General features: G+C 34.1%; 1 protein-coding gene across 1 annotated transcript; it reads left to right on the top strand.

The window, feature by feature from the left end:
* The first annotated feature begins 14,572 nt into the window (after positions 1 to 14,572).
* LOC123582206 (olfactory receptor 4F6-like) lies at positions 14,573 to 15,511 on the top strand. Its single transcript, XM_045448461.1, has one exon. The coding sequence runs from the start codon at positions 14,573 to 14,575 to the stop codon at positions 15,509 to 15,511; it is 939 nt and encodes a 312-aa protein (XP_045304417.1).
* The last annotated feature ends 5,839 nt before the right edge of the window (positions 15,512 to 21,350 follow it).

Consider the following 21,350-nt stretch of genomic DNA (forward strand, 5'->3'; position numbering starts at 1 on the left):
CTTGAGAGGGAGAACCTGGTTGTTTACCCCCTAATACTGCAACAATATTTCATTTCTCCTATTAAACATTATACTGGAAGCCCTCACTAGTGCAATAAGACTAGAAAAATACTGGGTATGTAGACTCAGAACAAAGAAATAAGACTGTGTTTGTTCACAGATGACATAATTTTCTACGTAGAAAATACCAAACAAATGAGAAGAAATCCTCCTGGAACTAATAAGCAATTATAGCAATGTCATAAAAACAAAATTCATATTCCAAAGTAAATTGTTTTCCTATATACGGCCCTACACAATTGGAATCTAAAATTAAACAATACCATTTATATTACCACGAGAAATTAAACATTTAGGTAAAATCCTATGAAATATATATGTGATATATATGCAGAAAGTTATAAAACTCTGTTAAGATACCAAAGACCCAGGGTGTCTGGGTGGCTCAGTCAGTTAAGCATCCAACTTCATCTCAGGTCATGATCTCATGGTCTGTGAGTTCAAGCCCCATGTGGGGCTCTATGCTGGCAGCTCAGAGCCTGGAGCCTGCATTGGATTCTATGTCTCCAGCTCTCTCTGCCCCTCCCCCACTCGTGCTTTGTCTCCGTCTCTCAAAAATGAATAAATGTTAAAAAAAAAAGTAAAAAAAAAGATATCAAAGAATATCTGAATAGTGGAGAATATTGTTAAGATGTGGATTATTCCTAACTTGATCTAGAGAGTTAATTCAATCCCAACCCAAACCTCAGCAAGCTGTGTTGTGAACTTTGACAAATTGATTCTAAACTTTATATGGAAAGAAAAAAATCTGGATACCCAACACAATACGGAAAAAGAGGAAAGTAGGAGATAGCTACTACTTGAATTCAAGGACTGCTATAAAGTTACAGTAACCAAGATAATGTGGCATTAGTGTAAAAATTGACATGTATGGCAATGGAGGAGAGGAGACAGTCTATAAATAGACCCATGAAAACAGTCAGCTGGTCTTTGACAAAGGAGCAAAGGCAATTCAGTGGAGAGATGATAGTCTTTTCAATGGTTTTGGGATAATATGACATTCGTATGCAGAAAAGGAATGAAAACATAGGCCTTTTGTCTTTCACTAAAATAACTAAAAATGGATCATACAATTAAATATAAATTGCAAAACTCCAAAACATCCAGAAGTTAAAGAGGACAAAATCTAAGTGATCTTGGATTTGGAGAGGAGTTTTTTGACACAATTCCAAAAAAACATGATACATGGAAGAAAAAATTGATAAGGGGAACTTTCTAAAATTTAAAAACTTCTGTTCTGTGAAAGACCATGGTAAGAGAATTGAAAGACAAACCAAGGATTGGGAGAAAATAGTTGGAAAACACATATTTGATAAAGAAATATATCCAAAATATACAAGGAATTCTTAAAGCTTAACCCTCAGAAAATAAACAAGTCGATTACAAAATGGGCAAAAATTCTAAACAGACCAAACCCCACCATAAAAGATATACAGATGGCAAAACAAACAGAGAAACAAACACACCCCCACACACACATACACATGAAAAGACACAACATCATTTGTCATTGAGGAATTTCAACTTTTGACAACAAATGAGATACAACTGTATACCTATTAAATTGGCTTAAAAAACTGACAACATTAAATGGTAGCAAGGATGCAGAGCAAGAGGAACTCTCTTTAACAAAACTGTAAGAAATTTAAAGTGTGCATTGTGGTGATTTGACATACATATACATTGTAAAAACATTATCCTCATCATTATAAAAACATTAATTAACACATCCATCACTTTACATATTTATTTAATTTTTTTGTGAGAACACTTAAGTTCTACTCCTTTAGCAACTTTCAATTATATAATACATTGTTATCAACTATAGCAACCTTGTTTTACATTAGATCTTCATACCTTATTCATCTTATAGCTGAAAGTTTGTACTTTTATCAACATCTCCCTATTTCCTCCTCCCCTCCCCTACCCAGCCCCTTGCAACCACTTTGTACTCTCTGTTTCTGTGCTTTTTTCTTTCATTTCACATATTGGTGATACCATGTAGTATTTGTCTTTCTTTTATACCTCAATAAAACTGAAACATTTTTTTCAAAACTCCCATTCACTGCTGGTGGAAATAGGAAATGGGACATACATTTTGGTAGTTTCTTACAAAGCTGATGATAATATTACCATAAGATAAAGCGATAGTATTCCTAGGTATTTACCAGATTGGTTAAAAACTTATGTTCCCATAAAAACTGCATGTATATAGGAACTTTATTCATAATTACCAAAAACTATAGAAAACCAAGATGTCCTTCAATAGGTGAATGGATTAAAAAAACTGTGGTATATCATACAATGGATTATTTAGCAATAAATAAAATAAGGTATCATGTCATGAATGTATATTCAGGAAACTGAAGTGTATATTGCTAAGTGAAAGCAGCAAATCTGAGAAGGCTGCATACTTATTCCATCTATATGACATTATGGAAAATGCAAAACTATGGAGACAGTGAAAAGATGTGTGGTTATCAAGGGTTCAGGGGTTCAGTGGGGTGGATGAATAGGTGAGGTACAGGAGATTTCAGTGCAGTGATACTATTCTGTATGATAGTATAATTTTCGATATGTGGTTTTATGCATACTGTGTCATCAATGAGAACCTAAAAGGAATGATGCCCTGGCAACAACGAGCATGCGTAGTGCCCAGATGTTTGTTTCTAATATCATCTCCAGTAAAAGGAACAGACATCCTTGGAGAAGTGGCTGATTATAGAAATAGGGCAGAAATACACAAGATAAGCCTGGAACATTCTGTAATGCCAGAAAATAAGGAAATGTTCAAATATATACACACTCACCCATTTTGATGGAGGATATCAGGGTATATCACGAACCAAATGAAAGAGCTCCCACTGGGCTAAACTGAAAAAATTTGTACAACAAAATAAAATAATATTTAATCCAAATAAGTATCTTAATCCAAATTATAAAATAAATATCCATGAGCCCATATTGATATAAATGATTGAATAAATTAATAAGTAGGGTAGAAATTTTCCATACAGAAGAATTACAAGTAAATTATGTAGACACTCTAACCTAAACCTAAACCTGGAGGAACATAACCCCTCATTTCTTAAATATGGGTTCAGCATGATGACTTCTTTCCAAAGTGTACAGTATGGAAAGCAGGGAAAAGTAACTTTACAATGAAGAAAACTGACAAACACTATTTCAGCCTGATAATCAAGGCCATGAGAAATGAATATAACCTTGATAGGAGGTGATTAAAATGGCACTTTATTTGTGTGTGTTCCTCCCCCAAACCCATTACTCTGGTCTAATCATGAAAAAAAAATCAAATACATTCCAATAGAAGGGTATCCTACAACATTTATGGCCAGTGCTCCTTAAAACTGTCAAGGTCATTAAATACATAGAAAGTCTAGGTAAGTATTACAGCCAAGAACAGCCTAAGGAGGAATGACATCAAGAAAAAATAAATAAATAATTGTGTATCAAAGTACAATATCAAGAAAGTGAAAAGATAGTATGTTAGATAGAATTGGAGAAAATAGTTGCAATTCATATATCTGATAAGGGTCTTCTATTCATAATATTTAAGGAACTCTTATAACTCAACAGTAAAAATAAAAACCAACTCAATAAAAATGAGCAAAAGACCCGAATAGACATTTCTCCAATGAAGATATACAAATGGCCAACAAACACATGAAAAGATACTCCACATTGTTAGTCATTAGGGAATTGTAAGTCAAAACCACAATGAGATACCGCCTTTTGACCATTAAGTTGTCTATTAGCAAGAAAAAAACAAAAAAACAAAATGAGTGTTGGCTAGGATGTGGAGAAATTAGAACTTTTGTGCATCACTAGTATGAATATAAAAAGGGACACCCACTGTGGAAAACAGTATTGCATTTCCTTAAAAAGTTAAACAGGGAATTACCATATAATCCATTAATTCTACACCATATAACCCATTAATTCTACTCCTAGGTATTTATACAAAATATTTGAAAACAGGTAAAAAAAAATCTTGTGCATGTATAATTTTAGTAGAACTTTTCACAATAGCCAAAGGTGGAAACAATGCAAATGTTTATCATCTGATGAATGGAGAAACAAATGTGGTTTATCCACACAAAGGGATATTACTCAATCATAAAAAGAAATGTACTGATATACACTTCAATATATATAAACTTGAAAATTCTAAATGAAAGAAGCCAGACATTAAAGGTCACATATTGTTTTGATTTTATTTATATGAAATATTCAGAATAGGTAAGTGCATGGAGACAGAAAGCAGATTAGTGGTTGTCAGGAGCTGGAAGAAAGGAATGGCCAGTGACTGCTCGATGGATATGGAGTTTTCCTTGGGGTGATGGAAATATTTTGGAACTAGATAGAAGTTGTGGTTGCACAGAATTGTGCCATTGGATTCTACCCTTCAAATGATCTTGTGTTGTGTGAATTTTCCCTCAATAAAATTAAATACCTGAGAAAGATAAATGAGGACATATTATTTTCTATTATGAATTAAGATTTTAGTTGTCTACTTTGTTTTGGCATATTGTTTTTCAGTCATAGTTGGCTTAGGTTTACCTTTCCCTCTGCTAGATATTTAGGTGAAAATTCAGTTTTGATCTTAAAAAGTATGTTAAAATTCACACACTAAGTTTTTGCTCATTTTAAACTCTCCAGGTCAGATATTATGTAGAATTTAGTGAAAAAAATTTTATATAATGAGAATAATTATTAACAATTTAATAACAATCAAGTTTATTAGAACAATATGTTGAAATGGAGCTCTTATAATAGTGTTACAAGATACGAGAATGTGTGATATTTTTTCTTCTTTGTGTCTTAAAAACAGACATTGCTTTTCTAAGCAGTTAGAGACATTCAATATGTCTGCATTCAGTTAATGAATAAAAAGATCACTGCACTGAATCCCAAGGAACATGAATTCTAACTATTTTCTGCTATTAACTGGATATAACTGACAACCTGTTTCTTCATTTGATAGGGAAGAATATTGCATTTCCATCTCACCATTTTGTTTGAAAAAATAAATGAGATAATATGTGTAAAAACACTCAGAAAATTTAAAAGACAAATCTGTAAGTTCTTATTTTTATATTATAGCAATCATATAAAAGGATGCAGTAGAGTGTAGGATTAAATCCATGTACTTTGAAATAAAAAAATAACGGTTTTTGAATATAGATCTGACTCTAGCATAGTGACCTTTGCCAACATGTTCAGTCTTTTTCTGGTATATAATATTAGTATCTCTAAAATGAGGATGTTAATTGTATAAATGAGGTAAAAAGCAAGTACAGTGTTTCCAAGGATAGTCCATGGATATGCTTTCAAAAATATCCTAAATAATTCTTAATGAGTTTGTTAATAACTATTCCTTTTTCACTGGTATTTGATCTAAATGATAATTAGTTTATAAATAGACATTAAAATTTTAGAAGATGCTAACTTTCCTTAAAGATATTTTGCTGTCATAGTTTATTATATGTAGTTTCCTTTGCTTTCCATTTACTTATTTAACCAAACTTCTAATACTCTTTCCTTGTCTTAATGCCATGCCATGAGAATTAAGTAAAACTCCCATGATGAATGGCTTGGGGACTCAGGTCATGGAACCATTAAGTTGTCCCCAAAAGGTGTTGTTAGATTATTGTTAGAGCAGGAGCAGCTGTGAGAAGCACTACCCATGTAGCATCAAAGAGGGAAACATTTTTTTAAAAGATCCAGTAACAGTGAAAATATTACTTTCTGGGTTAAAAAAAATTTTTTTTGGCCAGGTAAGTGGAGATATTATGTCAATAGCCTGCTAAAATTATTGGCTATTCTTTTTATCCTAACAGTGTATACATTTATGGCACAACATTAGAAAATCTCTCCCTCTTTCCTTTTTTTTTTCAAATCTCCATTTCTGGGGCCACCTGGGTGGCTCAGTCGGTTAAGCGACCAACTTCGGCTCAGGTCATGATCTCATGGTTTGTGGATTCGAGCCCTGCGTTGGGTTCTGTGCTGACAGCTCAGAGCCTGGAGCCTGCTTCAGATTCTGTGTCTCCCTCTCTGCCCCTCCCTTGCTTGAGCTTTCTCTCTCCCAGAAATAAATAAATAAAATTTTAAAAATAATAAAAATAATAAATCTCCATTTCTGTTTTCCAATTTGACAAGCACTTTTTGGACACCCAGTGGTGCTGGTCTCTCCAAGGGAAGTGAGAATTTTCATTTCAGGCTGTATGTATTGTTCCATATGCCTAGATTATGTCTTGATTTACAAGGAAATTTCTGAGTCTTGATTGTATTACATTTGGATAGAGACTAGAAAAGATCTTAGCAACTGGTTTTAATGTGAGTAACCTTATACCTGCCATATATTTGTGGCAATTTCTAGAGTGGAAATTGTTTTCTATTCTACTGGAATCAGTTTTCAATAGGAATAAATTATAAAATCAAAGTCTTTATCACAAAACCATTACCATCAACTATCCATGCATTTATATACATATACATGCCCACATCCATCCAACCACTCATCTTTTTCCCCAAACTCACAACACTTACATGGGCCAGCATTTATGACTAAGCACAGTCCCTTCTCTCAAGAAGCTCATAGACCTAGCACGGGAGATGGAGAGACTATTTAAGTGTAAATTATATTATCATGAAAAATTATGGAAGGTTTGCAAGTATGATGTGAAAGCATAGAAGGGGAATATCTAATCCAGACTGAAGGAAAGTGAGACATCATTGACTAGTTGTGGAATAGATGGAATGAATTTTTATAATAAGAAATAATCAGCTAAATGAAAAAAGTCAGGGTGCCTTAAGTGCAGAACAAAAGTATGGGTAAAACTGAGCATTCATGAAGGAGCAAGGTAGTTCATGACATTTGTGAGGTACAAGAAAGATGGGCTATAGACAGCTCCCAAGAGTTTTATATGCCAAAATGCTGTGATGTTGAGAGTGCAGGAAAAATTACTGTGTAATTTTAAGCAGTAAGTAGGCGACAGAAGAAACAGGAAATATTCTCCTGGTATGTATGTTAACTGCCTCTCTTAAAACCTTTATGGTAATCCTTGCTTCTATTCTCTTTCTTTTCTTTCATTGCTCCTGTCCTTTCTCTCTCCTCCCTTCTCCTGCCTTTTCCTACCCTCTCCTTTCTTACTAGTATCCATCAACTAAACAATAGCAATAGACTGCTCACAAGTCACTTTATCATGGCAATGAATATCTGAGAACATTTTTAAAGTGATGGTTGTGATACTTTTATGACTATACAGTTGTTCACACATTTGTAAAATTTTATTTCAATTTTTAAATGCTTATTTGAATATTGATATCACTATAATCTGAATTTGAAAGGGTGCACATCTTGAACCCCTTATTTTGTATTTAAAAATCATACTTTTTGGGGCGCCTGGGTGGCGCAGTCGGTTAAGCGTCCGACTTCAGCCAGGTCACGATCTCGCACTCCCTGAGTTCGAGCCCCGCGTCGGGCTCTGGGCTGATGGCTCAGAGCCTGGAGCCTGTTTCCGATTCTGTGTCTCCTTCTCTCTCTGCCCCTCCCCCATTCATGCTCTGTCTCTCTCTGTCCCAAAAATAAATAAACGTTGAAAAAAAAATTAAAAAAAAATCATACTTTTTAAGTCAAAAACAATATAAGTTGTTTTAGATCATTTAAACAGATTGAGGAAGTGAAAGCCACATGTATCTTACTTTTCAGGACTTTTTATAATATTTTGTATTCATTCTTGGAGAATTTTTTTATTCAAACACAAAGTTTCATATTAATTTTATGCACTTTCTTTTCACGTAAAATTTAAATCTTTCCAGATCTGTATGTGTAGAATTATTTAGTTGATTTTAAGAACTTCAGGGTATTCCATTATATAAATATACTAAAATGTGATTAATACCTTTTCTATTGATTGACATGGGCCAACAACATTCTATTATTTGTATACATGTGTGTATCTGTTTGTAAATACATATATATTATATGAACATATATGCTGCATGTACATAATATTTGCTCTTATGCTGGTACTTCTAGGAATAGATTTGTACATTTTAAATTCTAACAAATATCAATTCATAATCCCTTCATCAATGTGTAAGAGCACCTTTTTTTTGAAACCTTGATAATACTGAGAATTCTCTTTCTCTGTTGATCAGTAAAACACAAAACAATGAAGATTGATGATGATCACCGATGATGATGAGACTAAATATCAATAAATATGTTTGTTGGCCAGTTGCATGTGTTGTTGCTGTTCCTGGTGTTAGTTACCTGTGCATGCCTTCCCACTTTTTAAAGTTAGACCTTCTCCTTGTAGAGTTAATATATTGATTTTTCTATCAAATATACCACTCTGATTGACGAGAATATTTTTCCTATCTATTGAAATGTGTCAAATTAAGACGACTTGTTCAATAAAGGATTTTTTTAACATTTGGAAAATAAAGAAAATAGAAAAACACCTAATTTTCCTGTGACTAAGAAAAAAAAATCTTTTATTTTTACTGACTTCTCTGTTGGTCGTTAAAATATTTTTATTTATTTTATACAGTTGGGAACATACTAAATGTGTGTCTTTTTGTATTCCAGAATATCCATATTTTAAAATATTCACACATTGTGTGTTCAAAATCTTTAGATAGAGTTGATTATAGGTCCTTTGAGATGTCATATCCACTGCTATTCAGTTCTGTAATTACCCCATTATTCTTTGCTTAATCTTTATGTATTTTATCTCAGTTATTGGCTATAAAATTCTACATCCATTGCCCTTGTGGTGGGTCCTCTTAGTAGGACCTCTGTAGTGTTTCCTTTTGGCTATAGTAACCCTCAGGATTCCTATTACTGCCTGGCCTGACTCCTCTCAAGTCTATTCTTGGCTATAGTGGGAGCATGGTGCTCCCACCTTCTTATGCTGCTTTCCTGCTGAGGAAGCACAGACTTGTGACATGCAGGAACCTGGGTATGATGTGGGGTAGTAAAAGGGAAGAATGATGACATAAGAAAGAATGGTTGTTAGTAGTGTGGGGCTGGGGAGAAAATTGGTGGTGGCAGTGCATTGGGGGAACCACGTTATTTAATTCAGACATGAAATAAGCATCCATAATTTAGTTTGGTTGCTTAATGGTAGTTTAGAAAATTATGTAAGAAACAAATTAGTTAATATATTAGATTGAAATTTATAACATTAAAATTTAATCATCTTTGGACCTACAGAAAGAACAATTCCATATGCTTCAAACTAATAAATACACAGAAGTCCAGAGAGTAACAATTTATTGATAAGCATAGAAGATAAGAATTTCTATTTTTTTTCCTGGACATATAAGTTTAAAAAATGGGTTTCCTATTCATTTGTTTCTCTCAGATCTAGGGTTAGGGTTAGGGTATGTGCCTAATATCCTGCTGTTCAGAGACCTCTCCCAAGGTTATGGATTAGGGGTTAGGATTTCCTATTCATCTTATTTGATAACCATTTTTTTTTATTCGATGAAAATTATTCATATATTTTCATGTTACTGACTTTTATTTCATTATACATGTTTGGCTCCTCAGGTGGAATTATCATTAATAATTTAATTATTGTAGACATTAAGGTTATTTCTAATATTTTTTAATAAGTGTGGTTCTAATATATATGTAGCCCTATAGCTTATTTTTTAACTAATCTATTGTAGCATTAAGCAAATTTTCTTCAAGTGAGATTCTTGGTCATAAATGAAGGATAATTGAAACTTTTTGGTGTGTATTATTGTTGTCATGTCAAAGAATTCTGGTTTATTTTTTATTGAAGTATAGTTCACATACAATGTTATACTTGCTTCAGGTGTAGAGTATAGTAATTCACCAATTCTATACATTTCACAGCACTCACCATGATAAGTGTAGTTACTGTCTGTCACCGAACAATATTATTACAGTATTATTGCCTATATTCTCTAGTGACCTACTTATTTTATAATAGGAAGAGTACCTCTTTGTTTTAAAATTTGTAAATGTTTATTTAGTTTTGAGAGGGAGAGACAGAGCATGAGCAGGGGAGGGCCAGAGAGAGAGGGAGACACAGAATGTGAAACAGGTTCCAGGCTCCAAGCTGTCAGCACAGAGCCCAACATAGGGCTTGAACCCATGAGCTGTGAGATCATGACCTAAGCTGAAGTTGGACACTTAACTGACTGAGCCACCCAGGTACCCCAGGAAGAGTATCTCTTAATACCCTTCACCTACTTTGCCCATTCTGACACCCCCATCAGTTTCTTCTCTATATTTATGAGTGTGTTCCTGTATTTTTTATTATTGTTTGCCTTGCTTTTTGGATTTCATATATAAATGAAATAATTTAGTATTCACTTAACATTCTCTAGGTCTACCAAAGTTATCACAAAAGGAAAGATCTCATTCCCTATTTTGTCTAGGTAATATTCCAGTGTGTGTGTGTGTGTGTGTGTGTGTGTGTGTGTATAATATATATTAACCTATATATATATATATATATATATATATATATATATATATATATATTAGTTTTAGGTTGCTTCCATATCTTGTAAATAATGCTGCAATAAACTTAGGAATGCAGATATCTTTTTGAATAGATGGTTTTGTTTTCTTTGGGTAAATTGCAGTACTGGAATTGTTGGATTATCTAGTATTTCTGTTTTTAATCTTTTGAGGAAACCCCATACTGTTTTCCACAGTGGGTATGCCAATTTACACTCTCACCAATAATACATAGGGAGGGTTCTTTTTTCTCCACATCCTTGCCCAAACTTGTTATTTCTTGTTGTTTTGATTCTAGCTATTCCAACAGGTGTGAGTTGATATCTCATAATTTTGATTTGCACTTCCCTGACGATTAGTGAGTGAGCATCTTTTTACTTGTCTTTTGGTCATTTGTAGGTCTTTTTTTGAAAAATGTCTATTTGGGTACTTTGGTAATTTTTTAAAATTATTTGTTTTTTTGGTATGAGTTTTATAAGTTCTTTGATATTTTTTGATATTAACCGCTTGTCAGATATATTATTTACAGATATCTTCTCCCATTCATTAGGTTGCCTTTTTTGTTTTGTTGATGGTTTCCTTCATTGTGCCAAAGCCTTTTAGATTGATGTAGTCCCAATAGTTCAGTTTTGCTCTTATTTCCCTTGCCTGAGGAGACATATCCATATGCATGTTGCTAAGGCCAATGTCCAAGAGATTACTGCCTATCTTTTATTTTAGGAATTTTATAGTTTCAGGTCTCACATCTAGGTCTTTAATGCATTTTGGGTTTATTTTTATGTATAGTGTAAGAAAATGGTCCAGTTTCATTCTTTTGTATGTAGATGTCCAGTTTTCCCAACACCACTTATCGAAAAGATTGCCTTTTCCTTATTACCTCCTTTGTCAGAGATAAATTGATCATATAATTATGGGGTTATTTCTGGGCTCTTTATTATGTTCCATTGACCTAACATGTCTATTTTTGTTCCAGTTCCATAATATTTGATTATAAATGATAGCTTTGTAGGATATCTTGAAATCAAGGCTTGTGATAATTCCAACTTTGTCCTTTTCTCTAGATTGTTTTGGCTATTTGGAGTCTTTTGTGTTCCATACAAAGATTAGGTTTATTGGTTTTAGATCTGTGAAAAATGCTATTTATATTTTGATAGCCATTGCCTGAAATCTGTAGGTTCCTTTGGGTAGTATGGACATTTTAGTGATACTAATTCTTCCAGTGCATGAGCATGGTATATCTTTCCATTTCTGCATGTTGTTTTCAATATCTTTCTTCAATGTCTTATAGTTTTCAGAGCACACTTCTTTTATCTTCTTTGTTAAATTTATTCTTAGATATTTTTTCTTTTGGGTGCAATTGTAACTGGTGTTTGTGTGTTAATTTCTCTTTGTTACTTCATTACTTCATGTAGTGTATACAAATGCAACAGATTTCTGTATATTAATTTTGTTTCCTGTTACCTTACTGAATTGATTTACCAGTTCTAGTAGGTTTTTTTTTTTCTTTTGAGTCTTGAGGATTGCCAATGTAAAGTATTATGTTATCTGCAAATAGTGACAGTTTTACTTCCTTCTTATCAATTTGGATGTCTTTAATTTTGTTGTTATTGTTATTGTTGTCTGATTGCTGTGGCCATGACTTCCAGTGCTATGTTGAATAAAGGTAGCACTAAGGGACATCCTTGTCTTGGTCCTGTTGCTAGAGGAAAAGCTCTCAGTTTTGTTTTGTTTTTTTTATCATGGAATATGATGTTAGCTGTGTGTTTGTCATATGTGGCTTCTATTATGTTGAGTATTCTATCTAAACCCACATTGTTGAGAGTTTTTATCAGGAACAGATGTTTAATTTTGTCAAATGCTTTTTCTGTATGTTTTTATATGATTATATAGTTTTAATTCATTTTGTTAATATGATGTTGATTTACTTGTGAATAGGGAACCATCCTTGCTTCTGTGGCATAAATCCCACTTGATTGTGGTGAATGATCCCTTTAATATATTGTTGAACTCAGTTTGCTAATATTTTATTGAGTATTTTTGCATGTCTATTCATAAGGAATATTGGCCTATAGTTTTTCTTTTTAGTAGTGTCTTTGGTTTTGATATTGGGGTAATGCTGGCCTAATAGAATGAATTTGGAAACTTTCCTTCCTCTTGTATTTTTTGAAATAGTTTGAAAGAAATTGGGAATAAATCTTTAATTGTTTGATAGAATTCACCTGTAAATCCTGGTCCTGGACGTTTGTTTGTTGAGAGTCCCCCCCCTGCCGCCCCAACTCAGTTTCATTACTAGTAATTTGTCTATTCAGATTTTCTATTTCTTCCTGATTCCCTTTTGAAAGGTTGTATGTTTCTAGGAATTTATCCATTTCTTCTAGCTTGTCTAATTTGTTGGCCTTTTTGTATCTATTTTGAACATACCTTCTGGAGAATTGTCTTAGTTTGTACTGCCATTATCAGTGTATGAGTGTGTCTGATTCCTCACAGCCTCATCCTTGACAATCATCATTTTTTTTAAACTTAGACAATTTGTTAGAACTAAATAGCACTCTAGTGTAATCTTAGTTACATTTATCTGATTAAAGAGTGTTTTATTTTTCATGATTATGATTAATAGGCATTTTGCTTTTGTCAATAGCCTTCATATGTTCTACTCATTTTAAAATTGATATATTACATTTTTGAAATGTATTTGGAAGAGGTAATTTCATATTACAAATATTAATCATCTGGGAGTGCCTGGGTAGCTCAGTCAGTTGAGTGTCTGAGTCTTGATTTCAGCTCAGGTCATGATCCCAGGCTAGAGAGACTGGGTCCTGTGTTGGGCTCTGTACTGAGTGTGGAGACTCCTTAAGATTCTCTGTGTCTCCCTCTACCCCTTACCCTGCTTGCATGCACATACTGTCTCTCTAAACAAACAAACAAACAAACAAACAAATCTATTTTCCACAGTGTTTTTACTTTTATTTTTATAGCACTTTTATCTTCATGTAAAAATACCTATGTGTATATCTATATATACTGTCCTATATCTGTGTATATCGACATATAATGTGATTTTGATTTCCATGTCTTGGTTACTGTCAACTATTTCCTCCTTGTTTTGTTAATGAAGGGTGTTAATGAATTTTCCATCTTAATGTTTGTTTTTAGTATTTATATATTTCTTTTGTTTTTTTCTTAACATTTAAGTATTCATTAAAAATTTCCTTATGTTTATGTTAAAAGGCAAAGATCTCCATTTATCCAAGTTCCATCTGCTGTTCCAATCTTGTTAGTTGACTACTTCACCCTGTCCACACTGATATGATTCTTCAGTAGTCTCACTAAGTTTACTTTAGGCCTTTCATTCAATTCCTTACATTGAAGCCTGTGACTGTTTGACAGCAGAAATATATCAAGCTACTCCTTAAAATCCCTAATAATTCTCTATTGCTCATAGGATATAAAGCAAAGTTCAATTTATGGATACAAACTTTCATCCTATCTGGCCTGTTACTCCAGCCTGATCTCAATTGTTTATCCCTTTGCCCTGCTAACCTTCCTGTTTCATGACCTTTGCACTTGGCATTTCCATAGTGTGGGCTCTACTTTTCAGTAGTAACTCCCTGTTAAGCAGAATCTGATCAATCACCACTTGGATGAGCCACATTGTTCTTATGGTGCTCTGTTCTTTAAAGGAAAAGAGGATTCTATCTGTCTCTAAAGCTATTTAATGTCTAGATCCATCATTAGCCTGTAAGCCTCCTAAAGCCAGGGTCAGTATTTTACCTCAAAACTGGACATATGGTAGCCTTCAATAGGAATATTAGTTATACTATGTGTGTATATTAGCTGAACAGATAAATTAACATGATATTTTAAAAACACCTGTTGGCTGTTACTAAAGATTTCTTCTTAAAACCATTTTAAAATAATAATTTTTGGTAAATTCCTTTTTTATTGCTTTGTTTTTGCTCTTTTAGGTATCACCAGGTAAAGCCAATGTTTGAAACAAATTACTCTGAGGTGTCTCAATTTGTGTTGCTGGGACTTTCTACCTATAGACCAGTGCAGCATTTTCTCCTTGCTTTCTCTACCGTGTTTTATGTAACAATTGTTTTGGGAAACCTTTTTGTTGTGTTTACAGTGACTTTTGACCCATATTTACATTCCCCCATGTACTTCCTTTTAGCCAATCTCTCATTTATTGATTTGTGCCTTTCTACCTTAACAGTTCCTAAGATGATTCATAACCTATGCTCTGGGTACAAAACCATATCCTTTCAGGGCTGTGTCATCCAAATATTTGCCCTTCATGTCCTGGGTGGATCTGAGATGGTCCTGCTCATCGCCATGGCCTTGGACAGATATGTGGCCATATGCAAGCCCCTCCACTACCTGACTATCATGAGCCCACAGATGTGCATTTTGCTTCTGTCCGGTGCTTGGGTTATTGGCCTCATTCATGCAGTGGTCCAGGTAGCTTTTGTTGTCCATTTGCCTTTTTGCGGTCCTAATGAGATAGATAGCTTTTACTGTGACCTTCCTTGGTTTATCAAACTTGCCTGCACAGACACCTACAGAATGGAATTCATGGTTACTGCCAACAGTGGGTTCATTTCCATGGGCACCTTCTTCTTATTGCTCATCTCCTATATCTTCATCCTGGTCACTGTATGGAAACGTTCCTCAGGTGGTTTGTCTAAAGCCTTTTCTACTCTGTCAGCTCACATCACTGTGGTGGTTTTGTTCTTTGGACCGTGCATCTTTATTTACGTGTGGCCATTTCCCACAGTGCCAGTGGATAAGTTTCTTGCCATTTTGGACTTTATGATCACACCCATTCTGAATCCCATTATCTACACATTGAGGAACAAGGACATGAAGATGGCAATGAAAAGACTGAGTAGTCAATTCCTGAGTGTGAGAATGATCTCCTAAATAACTCATGGGAAAACAAGTGGTGACTTCTGCAAGCAATACTGTATGGATAAGTGTTGAAGGGTTATATACTATCTTAAGACAATTTATTTTTCAGTAGAACAAAAATCTCAGATAGTTTATTCCATGTTAATGGTCAGTGGTGTGATTATATGCATATTTATTTATCTGAGACCATTTTGCCTATTTTAAAATTTTAAAATACTGAAAACCTGCATTTTGTGTGGCTCATGAATTTGAAGTCACCGTGCTGTATTTGCAGAGCAATGGTGTAAACAAAGTTTTCTGTGTTACTGGATTGGAATATATTCTCATGTAGACAGAATGATTGATTCTTACAACTTTTTTTTTTTTGGGGGGGGGGTGAACAAAGCATTTACGTTGGTTCAGGTGTGCTGCTACTTTTTCCTTTTCTTTGTTACTTAGGTTAACAGATATACTCCATTACATGAATATAATTTTTGTCATAGATTATATATTGTCTGATATTCACATAAGCAGAAAACAACAAAGTGGGCAAAAAAGAACAACAACAAAAAACAGTCAAACAGCTCTTAGTATTTGAGATCATATTAAGATCTGGTTTCCAAGTGGGCAAAGTTATAACTTCTTCCTCTCAACTCTGCTTTTAACTATTCCCTTTAAACGTGTACTGGTGTTAGAAAGATGTGAATTAAGAAATAACATACATTAAAGAGAATAGAACTAGGATGGGGTTTAGAAAATGTTAAATACAAGGAACTCCTATGTAGTATTGCCACATATCTTTATGTATCATGGATACAATGCAATACTGAATACCACTCCATGTTCAAGCATTAAGCCTGTGCTGTTTAGACTTACAAGCCTGACAGTTCACCACCCCACGAAGCAAAACGATGTGTTTTGAAAATGCTTACGTGTTGAAATTTTGTTTCATTTTGTTTTTAAAGTTTATTTGTTTTGAAAGAGAGAGAAGGAGGAGCAGAGAGGGAGGGAGAGACAGAATCCCAAGCAGGCTCCGCATTGTTAGCACAGAGCCTGATCTTGCAGATAATGAGATCCTGACCTGAGTGGAAATCAAGAGTGGGACGCTTAATTGACTGAGCCACCCAGGCACCCCTGACATTTTATACTGATATTGAGATGGAATTTGCTTCCTTATGTATTTCATATTGTATTTCTTATTCGTAATCTAGAATTGTGCCTAATTAAATATCTTCCATAATGTCTTCTCCTTTTATGTCTGAAAATAAAAATGGCAATATAATATCTTCTACCGTTAAGATAAACATTCCTTCTGAGGCTACACATCTTAAGTCTTTTTAAGCAAAATTCCTCATTTAGAAATTTTCATGAGGGGTATGTATGTATGTATGTATGTATGTATTTATGAGGCAGCCTGAAATGTCAACTTAATTTTCTGTTAAAATTTATTTCTTTTGGAATCTGGGCATAAGCTGATACTGATTCTAGCCACAAAACAGAGAAAAATTATAATATTCTATCATAAATGAAATGTCATTAAACCTGTAACACAAGATATATAAGAACATTTGGATCAGAAATTCAAAATCTCTAACTGAAAATGAACAATTTGGAAATAAAAAGTAAGAGTCAACTTATACTCAGAACAAAATTTGAACAAGACAAAATCATTTCAGAAATGAGAAATAAACTACTAGGTACTCAGAAGAGACCAGAATGGCCAAAATTACAATGAAGGATACAGGAAACAAAGATGAAAAGAACCAAGAAAATAAAACCCAGTTAAAGACAAAAGTAAAAAATTTTCAGAGAGAAAGTTATATAGAAGTAGGCAAATGATATTCAATGTTTGTATAATTTGAAAATGAGACAATATAATAGAATTAACATTTCATACTGTTATTAATGTGTCAGAAATAAAAGACCGGAATCTGTATAATGAAATACCTTATAGTCATCTTGGGAAATCTGATCCAAGATGGTCAATTTCAAGATGTATACTAATAAAATTATTGCTATTTAAAGTATTGTATCTTCTGAGCCTCCTTTCAAAGTAACTGAAGTAACCTAAATAGGACAGAAAATCAGGTTGGCGGCAATGTATAGTTGCCCTTAAGGTATAGTTAGTCCATCCTTCAAATCTATCAGTATTAAAGAAAAATGATGTTAAGAAAGTAACATTTTGTACAATATTGCATGTATAGCAAAACAACAAAATAGGACAGATTTATTGACAGTTGTTGATAAACAGTGTTCAATCTAAGACAGGTCAAGTGGGAAATACAATAATTGAAAATTAAAATTATCAGAAATATGATCACACTAAGCTAGATGTTTTGGGTCTGTGGATATATATCAGATTTTTTAACCTAATTATAATGAATACACTTTTCAGGTGTACATGTAACATGTAACTGGATACACCAGTGAATGGTTATTTAATGTCTAGTTCCTTCACTAGGGGGTATACTTCCTGAAGGCAGGTGAAAGTTTTATGCCAGAACTTGACACAGTACCTGGTGTTTATTGGGTATTTTCAGTAGGTGGTCAGGGATGGAATGAATGAATTCTTAAAAGCAGCTTGTTCCTAGTAATGAAGATTGTTTCCAATTGCCCACATTTGGAAACCAATTGAGATTTTCTTTCAACATTTCTAGCATACTATATTTCAGTTTTTTTTCTTTCATGTGAACATCCATGAATAGAGGAAATTAATTTGTGGTGAGTGAATTTACATTCCTGACCTTTTATAACTTTTGGCCAATGCAACACTTCCTATTTTTCATTTCCTAAAACATGTTCATCACCCAAAATAAACCCCATACCAGTTAGTAGTCAGTCCCAATTCCCTTCTCATCACATTTCCCGGCAACCATGAAACCACTTTTTGTCTCTATGGATATGACTATTTTGGACATTTCATATAAATGGAATTTTATGTGTTTGTGTGTGTGTCTGGCTTCTTTCACTGGGCATAATGTTCTGAAGGTTCATCTATATTGTAGCATGTATCAGAATTTCATTCATTTCAATGGCTGAATAATATTCCATTGTATGACCATACCACACTTTGCTTTTCCACTCATATGTTGACAAATATTTGGATTGTCTCTACCTTTGGCTATTGTGAGTACTGTTCTACAAACATTTGTGCTATTTTTTTGTTTGCTTGTTTGAACACCTGTTTTCAATTATTTTGAGTGGATGTTCAAATTATTTTGAGTTTGATGTTCCTTGGCTTGTGACTATAAGAGTTCATTCTCTACCTCCCTCTTCACATGGTCTTATCCTCTGTATTCTTGTCTTTTCCGCTTTGTCTTTTATTAGGACAGTTGTTAATTAGATTTGGAGCCAGCCCAGGTTCTCCAAATTAATGTCATCTCAGCACCCTTATTACATTTGCAAAGACCTTTTTTTTTTTTTTTTTTTCCCAAGGAAGGTCACATCAACAGTTTCAGGAGTTGTGATATAGCATATAGACCTATCTCTTTGAGGGCCACCACTCCACTGGCTACAAGACCCTCATCAGAGGGTCTTACAACTATGTTCTCTCATCTGCAGGTTTTATTTTCACTTTCTTGAGTGGAGTCTTTGACACGAGTATTTTTAGCTTGGATGAAGTCCAGTGTACCTATTTTTTCTTTCGTTGATTGTGCTTTGGGTGTCCTTGTAAAGAAATCATCGCCTACAACAAACAAACAGCAAATAATAAATATACTATGAATTTCTAGGATTGTATCATCTGTGGTTTTTGTTTTGTTTTCCATTCATGGCCTGGAGAAGCTGAGATGATAATGAGGAGCGTGGTTTTGAGGTGTGTCTGCAGACAGAAACCACATTATGCAGGGCCTTTAGGTGTTGAAAAACATCACAGTTTGAACTTTATCCTAACAATAAATGGATGGCCTTTGGGAGCTTTCATAGTATGTATGTTTGCTTTGTGAAAGACACTGTTAAGTGTTTTATGTAAGTTATGCATTTTATCCTTAACATGCTATGAGAATGTAGTGCTATTGTACAGAAACTGGTTTAGAGAAATTATGCTTCTTCTCAAAACTCCTACACTGACCCCCTTTCATAGGTGTGAGTTTCCAGTGTGGGGTCCTCTAAGCTTCTGAGTTTTAATAATGCCAAACTCTCCCCTTTATTCCTCCAGCCCTGAAGCTGGTATTTTTTTTTTTTTTTTCCTTCAGCTACTTTTAAAATGATCCCTTAGTGCTTTAAAAAGTCTATTTTTAGTTCTTCAATACCTAGGTAACCATCTTTAAATGATATTTTTTTATTAAAAGAACAAGTAAGTCTTTTTTTGGTGTGTTCTAATTTTAAATTTGTAACAGAATTGGTCCCAGGAAGCAGCTCCTTAAATATGGGGATTGGGAATTGGCTTGGTCTTGTCCTTGGGAATGAGCACAACCTGAGATCCTTGCCCGTGGGAAATGGCATGCTAGTGACCCATTACCAGTAGGCAGTGGCATTACAGATAATTGTGTTGATTGTATTGAAGGCTAACTGAAGTAAGTGGCTATTGTACTTGACCATTTTGTTACTAATGATGATTTTAAGGGGTGTGGTGAGTGGTGGATTCTTCTGAATACTTATAGAAAGAAATGACAAACTCAGATTTTTAAAAGTTGATTTCAGGTTGTAGTCTGAGAACCGGAAAAACATTATGGCAGCTCTTAAATATCTTACTTCTGTACATATAGATATGATCCTGCTGAAGTTGGCCACAAAATTTATTTTTGTAGTTTGCAGAATAACAATATAGTTTGTGAAATTTAGGGCATTACTTAGGAAGAAGTGGAAATATTTAGAATTAAACATGTAGGGGCACCTGGGTGGCTCAGTTGGTTAGGTGTCCAACTATGACTCGGGTCATGATCTCCTGGTTGGTTCATGAGTTTGAGCCTCCCTTTGGGCTGTCAGCATGGAGCCCTCTTCAGATCCTCTGATCCCCTCTCTCTTTGCCCTTCTCCCACTCATGTTCTCTATCAAAAATAAATAAACATTAAAAAAACCATGTAGGGGCACCTGGATGGTTCAGTTGGTTAAGCTTCTGGCTTCAGCTCGGGTCATGATCTCACAGTTTGTGGGTTCAAGCCCTGCATCAGGCTCTGTGCTACAGTTTGGAGCCTGGAGCCTGGAGCCTGCTTGGGAGTCTGTGTCTCCCTCTCTCTCTGCCCCTCCCCCCCCGCCGCCCACACTCTGTCTCTCTCTCAAAGATAAATAAACATTAAAAAATTTTTTTAAAAAGTGTAAACATTCTTACAAACTTCCAATTATTTCCCTCTTTTGTTCATTAAAATATGCAACATAAAGCGGTAAAGTGTCCAAAGCTTATTGGAGGCAATCTTAGTGACCTATGTTATTTAAGTAAATACATGTTTAATGCCCCTACATGTTTAATTCTAAACTTAAATAACTATGTTATTTAAGTAAAATCCATGGTACTATCTTTAAAAAAAAAAAAAAAAAAAAAACTACCTCTTACGTTTTCTCCTAGTTAACAAGCGTATTTTTAGCAACCCTATAGGATATACAGATGCAAAAGAAGTTTCAGACATGCTGCTTGCTTTACAGTAGCTTAGCAACTTTTTCACCTTTTACTTCTGGCTTTATCCAAGAGGGGTTATTCAATTTTAAGAATCTCTGCAAGAGGCATTAGCACATTCTATTAAAGCATGTTTGAAATTCTTAGCTGTAATTCAGAGAATTTTCACAAGAAGTGTAATAATAACTTTGGGAATAGTAAACTTGAAAAAACAGGGAAAGGAGACAGATTGAGTTACTCTTTTAGGAGTATTAAAATATAGCAACACATTTTCCATGCTCTTCTGGATTCAATGTTCATCCACTAAGATTTGTTTCAATA

Source organism: Leopardus geoffroyi, chromosome B3, assembly GCF_018350155.1.
Source record: "Leopardus geoffroyi isolate Oge1 chromosome B3, O.geoffroyi_Oge1_pat1.0, whole genome shotgun sequence".
In the NCBI taxonomy this organism is placed as follows: Eukaryota; Metazoa; Chordata; class Mammalia; order Carnivora; family Felidae; genus Leopardus; species Leopardus geoffroyi.